The sequence below is a fragment of the Sorex araneus genome, chromosome 1 (genome assembly GCF_027595985.1).
Source record: "Sorex araneus isolate mSorAra2 chromosome 1, mSorAra2.pri, whole genome shotgun sequence".
NCBI lineage: Eukaryota > Metazoa > Chordata > Mammalia > Eulipotyphla > Soricidae > Sorex > Sorex araneus.
The window spans coordinates 434,988,003-435,005,208 of NC_073302.1; the positions used below are offsets into that span (position 1 = coordinate 434,988,003).

At 36.1% G+C, this 17,206-nt stretch overlaps 1 protein-coding gene across 1 annotated transcript in view; it reads left to right on the plus strand.

Moving 5' to 3' along the window:
- The window catches only part of CHRM2 (cholinergic receptor muscarinic 2), a 153,721-nt gene extending 139,481 nt beyond the window's left edge, over positions 1 to 14,240 (plus strand). The window contains exon 4 of the mRNA XM_004608236.2: positions 7,829 to 14,240. Within this exon, the coding sequence (XP_004608293.2) occupies positions 7,876 to 9,276 (1,401 nt within the window). The 5' untranslated portion in view covers positions 7,829 to 7,875 and the 3' untranslated portion in view covers positions 9,277 to 14,240. The remainder of the gene's footprint in view (positions 1 to 7,828) is intronic.
- Positions 14,241 to 17,206: the final 2,966 nt, after the last annotated feature.

Here is a 17,206-nt window from a genome sequence, read left to right on the forward strand (position 1 = left end):
TGCTAAGTACAAACTATTATCCATTCACATATCTTATCCTGGAGTTAGAACATTTTGTATTTTCATTATTTGGGTTCCAGTTGCTATCAGTCAGAGACTCCATTTTTCCTGACTTCTCATAGTCCTCTAAAAGAACTTTTTAGTAACTCAGATTTTAAGTCACTGAGTAACCTAATTAGGGAGGTGTGGGATGAGGCATGCCTTAAATTTGAATAATGGTACCTACCTAGTACCTACCAGATAGCTAATCTTTGTCCTACGTAAAACTAACAATGTTTATGGTTATTGTTAAAATAGAATTCCATAACATTTTGGTTGCTAATTTATTGTTAATTGATTATTTTGTGGATGCTTTGTGAAGTGGTTTTTAAATGCTCAAGAGATATCCTTCCCGACATGTGCATGGACCCTTGTCAGGGAATCCCATTTTTAAAATTTAATTTCCATTGTCAAAATACACATTAGTATTTAATTTTATTATTTTAATTAACATTCTCTGTGATAACATAAAAATCAGCTAGTGTCATTGTTTAAAGGTTCAGTTTTGATTATTGATTACTATACTTTTTGTGAGATATTGATTTTTGATGATACATATTTATGATGATTTCTCTTAGAGAAAACATTTCAATTATTAAATTTATTATACTTTCAGGTACATCATTTTGTTAACTCTTCATCTCAAATGTGAACATCTCCTGCCCCAAATCAGAGCTGTGACATAAGTAATTAACTTCCTCGATCTAAAACAAGATGACAATGTAAATTTGGGCATAGCACTAGTTCTGACAGGGGAGAGGGATAACTTTTGAGTCACATGTTTGCTGCTAGATTAAGGCTGATTCTTGGACAAATAGTACATTGTAGTACAGAATCAGAATCAACATAGTCTTAGAATATCAAATAAGTTTGCTTTGATTTTTGGTCCATCTTTTCTTTATTAAAGGGCACTTAATAGGAGCAGAGATAAGGCTCAAAGAACCTGTGTCACAAATTTTGCATGCTGGAGCTCTGGTTCAAGCCCTGGCACTTGTTACATAGCTCACCTGGCACTGGCCCTTACAAAACAACTATAAATAAGTGCCCAGAATTAAGCTAGGAGTTGCCCTCAAGCTCAGCTAGGTGTGACCCAAAAAGTGCAGAAAAGAATAACTACCACGAGAGCTGTGTGAAGAGCAGTCATGCTCAATGCATGTTAATTGTGGATATCATTATGATTCATAGCATTATTGTAGGTAACAATATAATTATAAATAAAATTTTCTATTACCACTACTCTACAACTCCTCTCATAGATTTTACACAAGTAACAAACACATGAAAAAAACATAATTCTCATCTATTAATAAGAAGAATTAAGTGTCTATTTAATAATTGTGACTAGAAGTGATAAGCTGATCTTTAACATTTAGGAAATATGGTTCAAATTAATAAATTATTTCATTTTGAACATTACTGCAACTAAAAAGAAAGTTAGCTATACTATTATTATTTCCTTTTAAGAAAAATAAAACAAGGTTATGAATATTAAGTGATATTATTAGATTCACAAAACTAATAATTAAGAATGTAGTACCCATACTTGTGCAAGGATATCTTTTAAAAATTAATATTATTTTTATTAAAGCTGATTTCCTTATTTTATTATTGTACCATATATATGTAGCACTGTAGCACTGTGGTCCTGTTGTTCATTGATTTGCTCAAGCGGGCACCAGTAATGTTTCCATTGTGACACTTGTTGCTACTGTTTTTGGCACATTGAATATGCCATGGGTAGCTCGCCAGGCTCTGCCTTGCGGTCAGGAAACTCTCGGTAGCTTGCCAGGCTCTCCAAGAGGGACGGAGAAATCAAACCCAGTGTCAGTCACATGCAAGGCAAATGACCTACCTGCTGTGCTATCGCTCCAGTTCAGTCACTGTCACTGTCACCTGTTGCTCATCAATTTGCAGGAGCGGGCACCAGTAACATCTCTCATTGTGAGACTTATTGTTACTGTTTTTGGCATATCAAATACGACATGGTTAGCTTGCCAGGCTCTGCCATGCAGGCGGGATACTCTCGGTAGCTTGCCGGGCTCTCCGAGAGGGACAGAGGAATCGAACACGGGTTGGTGGAGTGCAAGGCGAATGCCCTGCTGCTGTGCTATCACTCGATGGTAGTGGGTTATCAGAACTTATTAACGCTAGGATCACTAAAGGTGGTACTCCACGCCCACCCCCCAACTGCTGAATTTGCCTGCCTCTTTCTCCTGCCATTGCAGTAATTGCAGGGAAGCAGGTGAGAAGTAAATAAATAAATGTAACTGAGTCCAGTTCAGTAAGATTTCAAAAAAAAAAATGTGGGGGACATACATACAAAGGACAGCCCATAAGATCCAAGGTAGATATATCAAATGAAACTCTCGGAGTCAAAAGAAAGTGGGAGAATATAATACAAACACTCAATGAAATGAACACCTCACCAAGAATACTCTATCCAGCTAGATAATCATTCAGATTTGAAGGAATGATATAGAGCTTCATCGACAGGCAATAGCTTAGGGAATTTAGAGCTCTGAAATCAGTTTTGCAAGAAGTATTAAAGGAGTTTCTTCAAAAAATATGACAGGACCAGCATATGGCATTGAGTATGGTACTCAGTTGTGGCATTTAATGTTGACCACTACTAGATTAAGAAAGGTATGTTTACTCCTAGCTTGCTGAGGGATTTTATAAATTTTCAGTAATAATGTTTCATTTATATTGAATCAAATCTAATGTGTCTGATCAGGTGAGGGCTTTTTAAATCCACAGAAATGTATTATTACTCTATCTTACCTATTAATGCAAACACTAAACGTATCTACAAAAAATATTTCCTAATATAAAGTCAATATTCCATTTCTTGGGATAAAACCTTCTTTTATACTTTTATATGTGTAGTCAGATTTTCCCCTTAAAATTTTATGAATTCTCTTCATTTTTACAACATTGGGCATTTGTAGGATTTACCTATTTCATTCAAACTTTTAAGCATATTAGCAAAGACTTATTCATCAAATTATTTTAATTTATATCCTTACTTAAAAAAGAAAGATACCCTTTTTTGGGGAGGAAAAACCCTAAATATTGATATCATGAAAACTATATTTAGCAATGCCAAATCAACCTTCTCTCACCTGGCATGAATACTCTGTATTCTTTTACAATAAACAAAGTGCAAGTTAAAAGTTAGAAAATATTTTCTTTGCCAAGGTGACAAGTCTCTACAGAATGCCCAACTGGGACAAGATGACACTCAAGTCAAGAGCATTGTGAGATGCATCCAAGCAGCTGGACAATTCTGCAGACACAAGATACTCCTCAACATCAAAGCAGACTGTGATGTCACCACAACTACAAAGGCATGCTTATGGAGATGTGTTTCTCCAAATGCAAAGTAGACTCACACACCTGACATCAGTGAAAACTCATTAGGTCCCATTTCAAACCCACCAAGTCCAAAGCAATGATGATGGGACCCAAGAATCATCCAACGCAATGTTTTTAACATTAGATGATAACCACTAGGTAAAGAAGAAACACAAGCAAAAATTGTATATATAAAGCTTATGTTTTAAAATTTTTTAAACATAGGCCATAGATATGAAAATTTCTAATATTACAGAAACATCAGTGAAGATGGCTGAAAAGTATGAATTCCTTTTGTAAATATTTTTTATGTTGAAAATTTCAAATACACTGTTTAAAATGTAAATAGGAACATTTATTTATCTTGGTCATTATTTTTTGAGTTGTTTGGTCAAAGAAATTATAAAATAATTTGTTGTATTTTATATGAATTGTATAAAATAATATGCTGTATTTATACAGAACCTAGCTACAGCCATGCTCGAGGCCCCTCTCCACACGTTCGGACAGGCCTCATGCATGAAGGTACCGGCAGAGGAACCCAGGTGTGTGTAATTCCATCAACAGCCAACATCCAGAGACTTAAAAGCAAGCGGCCGCTTTGTGGCCACGTGATTTTCTGTAGCCTACTTCTCCCTCTGGGAGAAACTGGCAAGCTTCTGAGAGTTTCCTGCCCACATGGGACAGCCTTGCAAGCTTCCCATGGTGTATTCATATGCTAAATCCAGTAACAAGCTGAATCTCATTCCCCTGATCCTGAAGGAGCCTCCAGTGCGACATCATTGGGAGGGCTGAGTCGAGAGGGACTTCTAAGATCTCAGGGAAAGGATGAATTGACAGGTTACTGAGCCCGCTCGAGAAATTGACAATTAACGGGATTTTGTGATCGTGATCATGATCTTATATTTAAAAATATTGATCTTCTATGATTTATAATACTTTAATAATTTCTCATGCACATAATTTCAATATCACACCTATCACCAGTGTACTCATCTCCCTTTTCCAAGGACCCCAATGTTCTTCCCTTTTAACCCCTCTCCCAGAAATCAATTGTGTGGATAATTTCTCCTCCCATGCTGCCCTTGGTCCTTTGTTGCTACCTTGCTTTCTATCTTCAAGTTCCCCATATGAAAGAGATCATTCTGTATCTATCTCCTTTTTATTTGGCTGACTTCACTCAACATGATATCTCTAGTCCCATTCATGTTATTGCAATTGCAAGGATAATATTAAACCATGATGCATTCTTGACTGTTACATAGGAAACTAAGAGCAGAAATATTTTTTTCATAACTTTCATTTCTTTTAGGTTATTTGTCATAAACTAACGTTGCCAAATGCTAAATGGTTCTCTTGCCATATCATTATGTTGAGTTCTTTAAGGGCCATCTTCCCTGTATAGCTGGATGGAGTAATGTATTTTCTTAAAAAAATAATGTAATAATTATTGCTTTAATTAAACTTTATTTAATTTGAAATCCCTGCTAGAAGTAAAAACTTTTAAGACTCTGGAGGTGGTGGTGGCAGGGGTGCAATGATTTTTGTATACCAAAAGACAAGCATTAACACTATATTAAGCTGTGTTATTTCTCAAAAATAATTTTTGAAAAAATTTAAAAATTATTGGCTGAAAAGGAAAGTGAAAACTTTTAAAGAAAATGTAAACAGCAGAAATGATAATATGTGGATGAAAGGAGACTATTGCATAGTGTGTGCATGCCGCAGGGAGAAAGAATGCCATCCTCCAAAAGCACCTGAGTGTACTTCTAAGTGAAATGTTTCCTGTCCTTAAGACAATAAAAACAAGAAAATACTGTCATTCTAAAATTTTGGTAAACAGGATAACAACTATCTTAATTATATAAAATTTTATGTGAATTTACTATGCTTTACCTTAGTAAGAAGTCCAAGTCCCCAAACAAAACCTGTCTTAGCTAATAATCTCTGGAATAGGTCATCACTGTATAGATGTCTAACAGCTCTATACCGATTTTATACCATTGGTAAAGCTTAGGTTTCAGATGTGGGGCAGACTGGTACCTAACAGAAGGTAAGGATGCTGACTTTAGTTGCACACTCATTCTAAACTAGTGTGAGTCATTTGGCTTTCTTCTATAACCTCAGTCTGTTTTAGTGTGTTGTTAATATTCAGATAATATAGCGTTGAGAGTCCTAAGATTGTATTTTGTTTAGTCTTCTTTAAGTGGAAAATGCAGTTCTTGCTGATGGTTAACAAGAAAATGAAAACATTAGAATGAGTTAGTTAGTTTTATGTTATTATAAATCGTTTTGAATGATAATACTGCTAGTAGCACATTATGAATGGAACCAGATGACTATAGAAAAATTACTAATGTTTACAATTTCTTAATATATAAAAGAAGTCATCAGATTAGCTTATTTTAACATAAATGATATATTTATATATTTCCTAAAGTCATCAAAAATCTTACAAAGCTAAAATAAATATAATTTTTGTTTTATTAAAATAAATGTTAAGATAATAAAATTAAAACGTCAAGATATTCAAGAAATAAAGGTTCATATTTTGAAGGTTGACTAAAAGAAGCATTTTATGAAGTAGATATATGTCTATATAACTTAATTCTAAAAATATCCTGAAACTTGTCTAATGAGCAGCCAAAAGTGACACTAAGCAAATCAATTCTGATTTTATATTAGTTAACAAGTTATTATTAGAATAATGTTTGGAATAGTAAAATGATTTTATTCAAATAAATTACATGAATAAGCAATTGTATAAATAATGACAAAATTATTATTAAAGAAAAATGCTGTTTAAAAAAGTGCTATTGAAATACTCACTAAGTAAATTAGGGTGGGATTAATATTATTAATTATTGATCCTTTACTGATTCAATATATATTTAATATCAATTATATTTGAAGCAGTAAACTGGAGAGTGGTGGAGAGTGGTACTGAAATGAAGAAATCACAATTCTGTTTTTCTACCGAGGAAAGGAAACAGATGACACTCTGGCAATCAGTGATTTCAGGGGCAAAGATATGAACAAGGGGGCTACAAAAATAAAAATGAAAGTGCTCAAGGAAGTGAAGAGATGGTTATAGGAGTCAAGATACATGTCTTGCATATGGCTAGCCTCAGCGTAATACCCAGCATTATAGGGTCCCCCAAACACTGCTGAGTAGCCTGAAGGACCTGAAGCAGATGGGCATAGCCCTGGTAATCCCTGGCACAGCAGTGAGATACCCAGGGGGAGTGCCCAAGGGGAAAATCATAAATTTTACCAGGAACTTACTTATGTCAAGAGAGCTAGTAAATAGGACCTACCATGAGAAAATGGAAGTGGAAATTGGAGCAAAGTATGAATACTACAGCTATTGTAGTTGTGGCATTGAGAAGTCAGTCATGGCTCCCCATTGACTATCAGAAGTGTGGCAGATATAGGAGGTCAGAGGTGGCTGAGAATTTTAACTGGGGTACTTAAATGATAGTAATATGATTCGCAGAGGTAGGTAAAATATGACTTGGAAAGTTTTGAAAGAAATATTTTCAGTTCTATTCCATCAAAATGACTCTCCGAAGTAAATTCTTCAATGGTTTTCCTTGACTCAAAGACGACATTTGAATTTCTTGTCTTCCATAAAGACCTCCTGATGAGACCTCTAGACACTATTCAAACCTCATGAGCAAGCCTGCCATGTTAGCTGGTGGCCTTTAACAAAACTAAACTTATCATAGTACTTGGTGAGGAACCTAACATTGAAATGTATAAATTAATCTCTCTGGGATTCAATTTGCTCTTCTGCTAAGCAAATACTAGTTTTTGCCTAAATTTACCAAGGTCTGGCAGGAAGAACAGTTGAGAAAACAGAACTTGTGGTGATTTGAAAGATAAAGCATACGGAAATGTGATATGATTGTATCAATTTGTATTTATTAAACTTTTTTACAGAGTGAGGAATATTGCTTTGTAATACTAATTGTAAGTATAAAACTAAGTTTAGAAGACTTTGTAGGAAGGAAGTTGCAATTAGTACAAAATTTCACACACTAGATATTATGTTTTAGTCCATAATCTTGTTCTCCCAGTGGATCATTAACTTTTATAACACAAATTTATTGACACTTCGGAAAATTTTGTGTGTTTTTAATTTATTTAGTCTAATTTATTAAAATTATGTTCCATTTAAATAGGTAAATATGATAGATGATAATCTTATCTGTCCATTGACTCATTCAAAATATTATCAGACTTCAATACACAATATCTTGAATGGATTTTTGAAACTCATTTAGAATCTTTGCCGTTTTATGAGGGATTTGGGTCAGTACATATAATAAAATATAGAAAAATGGTAGATATGAAAGGGCATAGTTCAAAGTGAAGAAATCATATATTTTAAAGCAATGCTTATATGTGTTCATTTTGTTCTGTTTCTCTACAGGCTTAAATGTTTACCTGGATACGTGGCTACAGATTAGAGAACACAAGATGAATAATTCAACAAACTCCTCTAACAATGGCCTGGCCCTGACCAGTCCCTTTAAGACTTTTGAGGTGGTCTTTATTGTCCTTGTGGCTGGATCCCTCAGTTTGGTGACCATTATCGGGAATATCCTGGTGATGGTCTCCATTAAAGTCAACCGCCACCTCCAGACCGTCAACAATTACTTTTTATTTAGCTTGGCCTGTGCTGACCTCATCATTGGTGTTTTCTCCATGAACTTATACACCCTCTACACTGTGATTGGGTACTGGCCTTTGGGCCCCGTGGTGTGTGACCTTTGGCTGGCTCTAGACTACGTGGTGAGCAATGCCTCCGTGATGAATCTACTCATCATTAGCTTTGACAGGTACTTCTGTGTGACAAAACCACTCACCTACCCTGTCAAGAGGACCACGAAAATGGCAGGCATGATGATTGCTGCCGCCTGGGTCCTGTCCTTCATCCTCTGGGCCCCAGCTATTCTCTTCTGGCAGTTCATCGTGGGGGTCAGAACTGTGAAGGATGGGGAGTGCTACATTCAGTTTTTTTCCAATGCTGCTGTCACCTTCGGTACTGCCATCGCAGCCTTCTACTTGCCCGTGATCATCATGACTGTGTTATACTGGCACATATCCCGGGCCAGCAAGAGCAGGATAAAGAAGGACAAGAAGGAGCCGGTGGCCAACCAAGAACCCGTCTCTCCAAGTCTTGTACAAGGAAGGATAGTGAAGCCAAATAATAACAACACCCCCGGCAGCGATGACGGCCTAGAGAACAACAAAATCCAGAATGGCAAAGCCCCCAGGGATGCTGTGAATGAAAACTGTGTCCAGGGGGAGGAGAAAGAAAGCTCCAATGATTCCACCTCGGTCAGTGCTGTCGCCTCCAACATGAGAGATGATGAAATAACCCAGGATGAAAATACTATTTCCACTTCCCTGGGCTATTCTAAAGATGAGAACTCGAAGCAAATGTGCATCAAAATTGTCACCAAGACCCAAAAGGGTGACTCCTGTGCCCCGACTAATACCACTGTGGAGCTGGTCGGTTCTTCGGGGCAGAACGGAGATGAAAAACAGAACATGGTCGCGCGGAAAATTGTGAAGATGACTAAGCAGCCTGCTAAAAAGAAGCCTCCTCCTTCTCGGGAAAAGAAAGTGACAAGGACAATCTTGGCTATTCTGCTGGCTTTCATCATCACGTGGGCTCCGTACAACGTCATGGTGCTCATTAACACCTTCTGCACACCTTGCATCCCCAACACAGTGTGGACAATTGGCTATTGGCTCTGTTACATCAACAGCACCATCAACCCCGCCTGCTATGCACTCTGTAATGCCACCTTCAAGAAGACCTTTAAGCACCTTCTCATGTGTCATTACAAGAATATAGGCGCCACGAGGTAAAACTTTTTTTTTTTTTAAAGAATGAAGGTGGTCAAGGGGACTTGAGAAGAGAAAAAGAGGATCAAAGAGCTCCTGGTTATAAAATCTCTGCCATTGCACTTGACAGTCTTTTGGATTGTGCAATCAAGGAGCCCAATCGTGACACTGGTATGTGCCTCTGCTCCACTCTGAGAAAGTTGCACCTTAAAAACTGTCAATTTCGGAGCCGTGAGACCATGAAAAAGACATGTTAGGATTGCGGCGGATATAAGGAGTTCTATGCTTTCTCATACTCTTTTGAAGAAGGGCTTTAACATCTCTCGTTTGTCTGTCTCTGCACAGGAGAAATAATCTTGCTTCTTTGTTTTTTCGTTTTTTCTTAAGCTTTCATGTGTCCATATGATGATGAAATGCCATGAGTTCTAGCTAACATGGAGTCTTAAGCATAAAGAAACAGGAAGTGAAGAAAGAAAATGAAAGGATATAGAAACATTCAGCGTGCTAGACCTATATAATTCTTTTGTTACAGTTTTATATGAAGAGCTTCAATATTACAAAAAAATGCTCTTTTTATTTTCCCCACCTATTCCCACCATCAAAAGAAAGCAAAGGAAACAAAATACCAACTAGATCACATCAATTGTTTTTCATTATGGCCCTCGCTTTTCAGCTTCCCTATTCTATATTACATAAAAGTAAATGTGTAGGACTTTTGTAAAATCCAGCAAGCATGAAAGTGGGTTTTTTTTTATCCCTGCGCCAGCATCTCTGCATTCTTTTGGAGTAAAACAGCCTAAAATGAAATAAATTAAATCACTGATTTCATTTGTGATCCTTTTTTCTAAAATGTTTCAACAATCCAATTTTCTCACAAATTGGTCTCTTATTATAATATATGATCCTACCAATACAAAAACATGTGTGAGAAACCAAAACCATTTATTCCATTGAGACCACATCAAATTAAATGTTGGAATTCAAGGTGGAATAAGTTTTCAGAGGCAAGATGAATTTATGACTAGGAGAAATGGAAAGCTGAGAGGGCATTCTTGTTTCATCATGAGCCAACTTGGCCCACATAGAAAATGCTAACTTGTAAAACATGAACTCCTGGCATTTGTCAGCAAGAGGAAGACGCTACTTTCTTCAAATGTACTCACATAGCTGCAGTGGCTTCTCAGTCAGTCCCAAGACATTAAGACTGTCCCTTCAATGCCTGCTCAAAAAAAAAATACTATATTTATATAGTCAAGTAAGGTTATTTGTAACCATCCTATGACCCAGTGGAGGGAGATGAAAGAGTAATTGTAAAACTTTTACTGAACCCACAAATTTTTATTTCTCAAACTGTCAAATCTCTCCCCAGTTTTTTAGTTTAATATTTCTATCGATAGATGCTGGAGAGATAGCACAGCGGGTAGGATGCTTGCCTACATAAATTGCTCCAATAGCCACACCTTAGAATAAACTCATAAGGTGCTTCCTTGCATGCAGTTAATCCAGGTTCAGCCCCAGCACCACAACCCCCCAAGAATTTCCAGCAGTAATCCCTGAGCACAGAGCCGGGAGCAGTGTTGAGGACAGCCTGGTGTGGCCTCAAGCCCCCACTCCCCCACCCTAAAATTGCCATCAATAGAAATATAGCAATTATATGACAGGACTATACTAGATAACAAAGCAGAGACCCAGTGCGCTTATTGGAACCTAAAAGGAGAATGTGGGTGACTGCATCTCAGACATTTCTCAATATTTTTCTAATTTGTCAAAAAAAAGTCATGGCAATTACTGTTACCCAAATAGTAGTGTTTTAAACAACCTCATTCATGTAGAGACTCTTAATTTTATTTGATACCCCAAATAAACATATCAATATACTGATTTATATCTAGCTAGCTACTTTTAGTCCTTATCCTTTGTTTTCTTACTGGACTTGCTCTAGTCTTCCAGTCAGATTTCATAAAGGCAGTCCAATCCATAGAAGTCAAATTTATAAAATGCCTTTTCAAATTTTATATTTTACATTCTAGATGTATGAGTTTTCTGATATCATGCACAGTACCATCAATGTGAGTTGCATGATGAATTTGCATTAGAACTTAGCACTTTAGATGTTAAATGAATTGCCTCATTTAAGGCATTTTGACAATTTTGTGAGCAAACATAAGCACAAGGTAAACAACAACAAAGGAATAGTAAGAAGCACGTGGTTAACAATATTCATACTTCAATTATTCTTTATTAAAATAACTTGAAAAATTTTATTTTCCCCAAATATTTTTATATAAATTTACATCATTTTACATATTCTATAGCTCTAAAATGCTAAAATACATTTTATTTTTAAATCAATGTTTTTTATTTTATTTCTCAAATTAATGAATCAATTTACTGGAAAGAATATCAAGCTAATGAATTTTTTTTTCCTTATTATCAAAGCATTGACTGGGACTGAGTAGTTCATTGGTCATGTATATGTATAATGAAGATTCAGTGCAGTTAGGAAGGATTCTTTGGACTCGAGGATTTTGGACTACAGGTTTGGGTCTTCTTTACCTGTTATAACAATCCAACTCTCAATAAGGCAAACCACCTCTTACTTGCCATTGCCTCTATTTCCTTCTCTTTTTCCTTTGATTTTTGATCTGTCCCATAGTCACCACCACCGACTGGAAGAGAATCATCAAAGGATTAATGACTGAAACTGAAGACAGATCGATACATCATGGAATCTCTGATGTTCATAGTCAAAAACTAAAAAAGAAGAAAATGGTAGATGATTAAAAATACAGACTGAATTCAAAGGTTTGCATTAGTTATTTCCCGAGCTTGTCTTTATGTTTAGTGACGCTCAACAGATAATTTTGTCCCCATCCTGCTTCCAGGGTCATCTAACAATGTGTGAAGATATTTTGGACTGTAACAACCAAAAGGGATGGGAGTCGGGGCTGTTGACAGAAGGCTGATGATACCTAGTGGACAGAGAACAGGACGCTGTTTACAATGCAAAGAACATCTATAACTAAGAATTATTTGGCATCAATGGTTCCATAGTTGGAAAACTTGGTTTATTTTAGAAATTCTAGTGCTGGATTTGTTTTATTTGGGAAATAATCTTGTATTGCTACTAGAATAGCAGAGCAAATGGCTTTCCTGTTCCAAGAAAGATATAATGCTCACCAATTGTCTATCAGGTGTAACGAACGCCATCCACTGAGTCTGGTGCAACTGTAGAATTAAAAATTCTACCTAGCTTGGGAACATAGGCCACAATGACATACCCCAAATTGGCAGACCATACATACAGTGCATCACTTCCAACATCTAAATGCCCAGTCCACTGAGGTTGCTGAAGTTGGTCATTAAAATAGTTGCAATTGATATGACTGGTCTCAACTGAAGCAGCTGGTTTTTCCTTTTAAAAAAAAGTGTCTTTCAGAACCAGTATGATTGGTTGACTTCGTTTTCACTGGAATGGTGAGAACAAAATTTTGCCAAGAATTGCTTCTCTTTTCATAGCAATAATGTAAATACAGAGAAGAATAACAATGTAAAGGGGAAAAAACCCAGTTCATTTCTTGAAAAAAAAAAAAGAAATGATTGTCCTTTTCACAATTACCATTAATTAAATGTCAGCTCCCACGTGTGTGTGCGTGGGGGGAAAGTCACTAACACAATAATTCATGTAGACAAACTCTCCAACTTAACTGAGGAAATCCCACATACTCCTGCTTGTACATTCATTGTTTTGCTGATTTTGGAGATCTGCCATTGGGGAAGATGGCATCGAAAGGATGCCAACATATGTTTAGAAACGCAGTCTTCTTTCACTTTCTCCTGCTTACTTCATTGTTAGTTGCCTTCTTCCCCGGCCCCCACCCTCACTCACTCATTAGTAATATCCGTTTCAACAACTCTCAACACCACACAGGTTGTTGCAAATAGATTAGGGAAGCACCCAAAGCTGGATAAATCGTGCAAAGTGTATCTTCAGCATGTATATACAATACCATGCCTCTTAAATATGCTTTTCTTTCAAGGGTGCACGCTACAGCATGATATGTGTGCATATTTAATGTATCTTCTTGGGATATGCTGTATGCTTACTATATATATTCTATAAAGTAATAAAATGTATAATAGCAACACATATTTCTGTATGCAAATAAAGAATATTATACACAAAACTTAATATGCAAAATGGTATATGTGGCTTCAGAGTAACAAGACTTTTCACGTGTCCAATTTTGAAGGAAAGTAGTATTTGATTTTGAAGGAGGCAGTTTGAAGACAGCCAGAAATTCCTACCCATCTTAATATGAGACTGTTTTTATTATAATCTTTAAAAGCATGGCACTGATATTAAATATCGCTTGGAGGAAAATATTAATAAATCTTGTTGGTGTCACCCCATGGAACGACAATGCTTTTTGCTCTTGTGCTTCTGACAAACCTCTAACTAGAATCTTCTTGGCTGTGGACTTCCAACAGCTGTGTTGATCTCATGTCTGATTGCCTGATGAGATTGCATCCAACTCATTGACATACAGCTTTGCTATCATCCAAATCAACTGATTTTTTTTTGGTAAATAAAAAATAATTATACTAGGAGGAAAAGATAACCTTCAAAATGTGTTTCATTTGGAAAAACAAGCTAAAAATTGTTCACGCCACTGTATTTGTTAAACCACTTTTTCTGGGTTGAGTCTCATATAGCTCCCCATGTATCAAAAGCTTAAATGTTTTGTGTACTATAGTTTTGCAAGTTTCTTCTAGGAAACAATAAGGTACATAGTTTCTGAGTGCCTTTCATGTCCTCCATACCAGTTCTCTTGCTTGCTGCCTTTGCTGTTCACATAATTATCCATAATTTCCAGAATGGTTTTCTTTCACCAATTATCACAAGTGCCTATTGCTTCAAATATTGTTTTAGTTGGCACTAAATGATCACAAGTGATGGTTCCTTTTTAATTTCAAAAGACAAAAATGTTGATTGTGCAAAATTTTCCTATTAATCTTTAGATGCCAAGACATACACCATGAGAACTTTTTTTTTCGATAACTTTAATTTTTTCCCCTAAATTTTATGATAAATTTCTGTATCTATCTCCTGTTTTTTCTTGATGTCACAATCCTTTATTGTGAATTGCTATTCCTTATCTGAAACAAAAACACTTATAGGAAAAAAAGATGGAAGAAAAAATAATTTTCATCAATTTTGATTAGTTTCAAATTGCTCCAGTGAAAGAAATTTATTTTTAGACTTTGACTAAATTCTGTTTCTACAAGAATCGTCAAGTTCTGAAAAACTGTAAATACTAAGACAAATAAAACATCTTGCCATCATAAAATAATAATTTTCAACTTCATGTATATCTGTCTTTCTCAATGAAAAATAAAAGAAGCAGAGGGAATTATGAAATATAAATGCATATTAAATAGGTAGTCTCTAAAGTATCTTTTTTTTGATTTCCTAAATGCATCTGTTAACACAAGTCCTGGGCAATTGCAAAGGAAAGAGAAATCTACATTCTGGATTTTTGCCTTATGTTTACAGAACTTCTGACTCCATAACTTACACCTTTACTAAAAATCTACATACTTTTGAGGTTTTAGAAATGAGTATCGGGGCCAGAGTGGTAGTACAGCAGGTAGAGCACTTCCCTTACATGCAGCTGATGCAGTTCAATCCCCAACATCCCATATGGTCCCCCAAGCACTTCCAGGAGTGATTCCTGAGCACAAAGCCAGGAGTAATCCTTGAACACTGCTGGGTATACCCAAAAAGCAAAAAATAAAAAAATTAAAAACATCTGTTTCTATCAATGTTCCAAAAAAAGGAGCTGTGTTAGTAAACAGATTGTGTGGTAATATTCAGAAATTTTTCATAGTTAATAGTATGAGTTTCATTTCTATGTCTACCACCAACATATCTCAGTCCTCTCAATATCATCTCTTTTGATATTTTGACATTTACTTTGTGTCAGGTGTAGATTGAAGGAATACATCCTAAGAAAATACCTACAATGAAATAATTTGCATAGAGGGTATACTTGAACATTACACCATACAACTATGCAACACAATGCTTTTTGTAGCCATATGAATTATCTAGAGAGCTGTGAGGAGGAAAGTTACACTTTCTCACACATTTGTGACAGAATAACTCCAAGAATTTTTAAAAAATATTTGTAGCTTTTATGTATATGGTTGGAATAAAGTCTTAGGAATGATCTATACTTCTGAATATGTGGCAGGTGATCAAATAGTTAAGATGTTTGTATCCTCAACAGGATGAGAGAACCCAGCTCTCTGGAGTACACATGTTGCATACAGGAGTTCAAAGTTTAATTCTGAGCACCTCATCATTATCCCCTGAGCACCTCAGGGAATAACTCCCAAAGATTATGGTAGGGGTAGGCCCCCAGCACTAGTGGTTTGGCCCGAAAAACAAAACAAAGTCTGGCTTCCTGAAAATAAATTCTAAGTCAGGAATAAGTGTACTATCTTCAAGAGAAAAATAAAATCATCAACCTCATTAGTTATGCTTCTTTTTCAATAATTGCTTTGTATTTATTAATAAAGAAAAATGAGGGTTTCAGGCTAAATATTCACTGTCACTGTCATCCCATTGCTCATCGATTTCGCTCTAATGGGCACCAGTAACATCTCCATTGTGAGACTTGTTGTTACTGTTTTTGGCATATCGAATATGCCACAGGTAGCTTGCCAGGCTCTCTGAGAGGAACGGGCTAAATATTAAAGGCTATTATTAAGTGACCCAATAAAAACTAGTTAATTTTTCCCAACACTATTGGTCAACATACCATGGAGAAAATATTACTTAGACAATTATTATTGAAACAAAATATTATGACAAAGAGTGAAATGAAAACTAATGAGGGCAATAAAAATATTATTTCTTTCTCAAGAAAAATAATTTTACCTAAACTCTCTCAAAGAAATAAAATTAATCACTGAGACTTCCTTTTTCCAAGCTCTTACTATTGTTGCCTATACATTTGCTTCCTTGATCTCTTTTTAGTGTTTTCACAAAGGATGTGCTTAATGCCTTTAAAATACTTTTTATGTGTTTTGAGAGATCAAGACAGTAAGTCATTTGCCTAGAGCTTGTCCTTTTCGAATGTAGTTCACATTGCTACTCCACAGTGAAAAACTATTTTAACTGTGAGTAGTGACATATGTACTAAATATCAAAATGCTGAGAGTTCAGCAACACAGAGGAAATATGCACCGAAGTCAAGGACATAGTGTCAAATATAAATATAAGTCTATAGATGCTGATTTCCATAAGTGATCATTTCTGAATAGCACGACACTGATTTTTCTCCTGTCCTCACTATGTCTTTGCCCACCATGATGAATATTTGCTATTGGTCCCTCAGAGAAGAGAGTTGGACATATCAAAGCACTGGTCTGTCCCAGACCTGATGGGCACAGGAATCAGCCTGAACCTCATAGGGGAGCAGCCCATAATTGTGCATTGGATCTGCCCAGTCCTTTGCTTAACAGAGTGTGTGAGACAGTCATCACTGTATCACTGTATTCACTGTCATCCCATTGATCATCGATTTGCTCCAGCGGGCCCAGTAGCGTCTTCATACATCCTAGCCCTGAGAATTTAGCAGCCTCTCTTTACTCGTCCTTCCCAATGGTGCTGCATTAGAGGCTCTTCAGGGTCAGGGGAATGAGAATCATCATTGTTACTGGTTTTGGCATATGAATACACCACAGGGAGCTTGCCAGGCTCTTCCCTGTGTGGGCAGGAAACTCTCGGTAGCTTGCCAGGTTCTCCAGTCATATTATCACAAATTTGGGAGCACAGTGGCAAAATAAAATTATTGAGAGTTTTCATATCTGATTTTAAAAGGAATTAACACTTATGTCTCATGCTCACATACCTATTTGGAAGCAAGTATTAACAGACAATAAT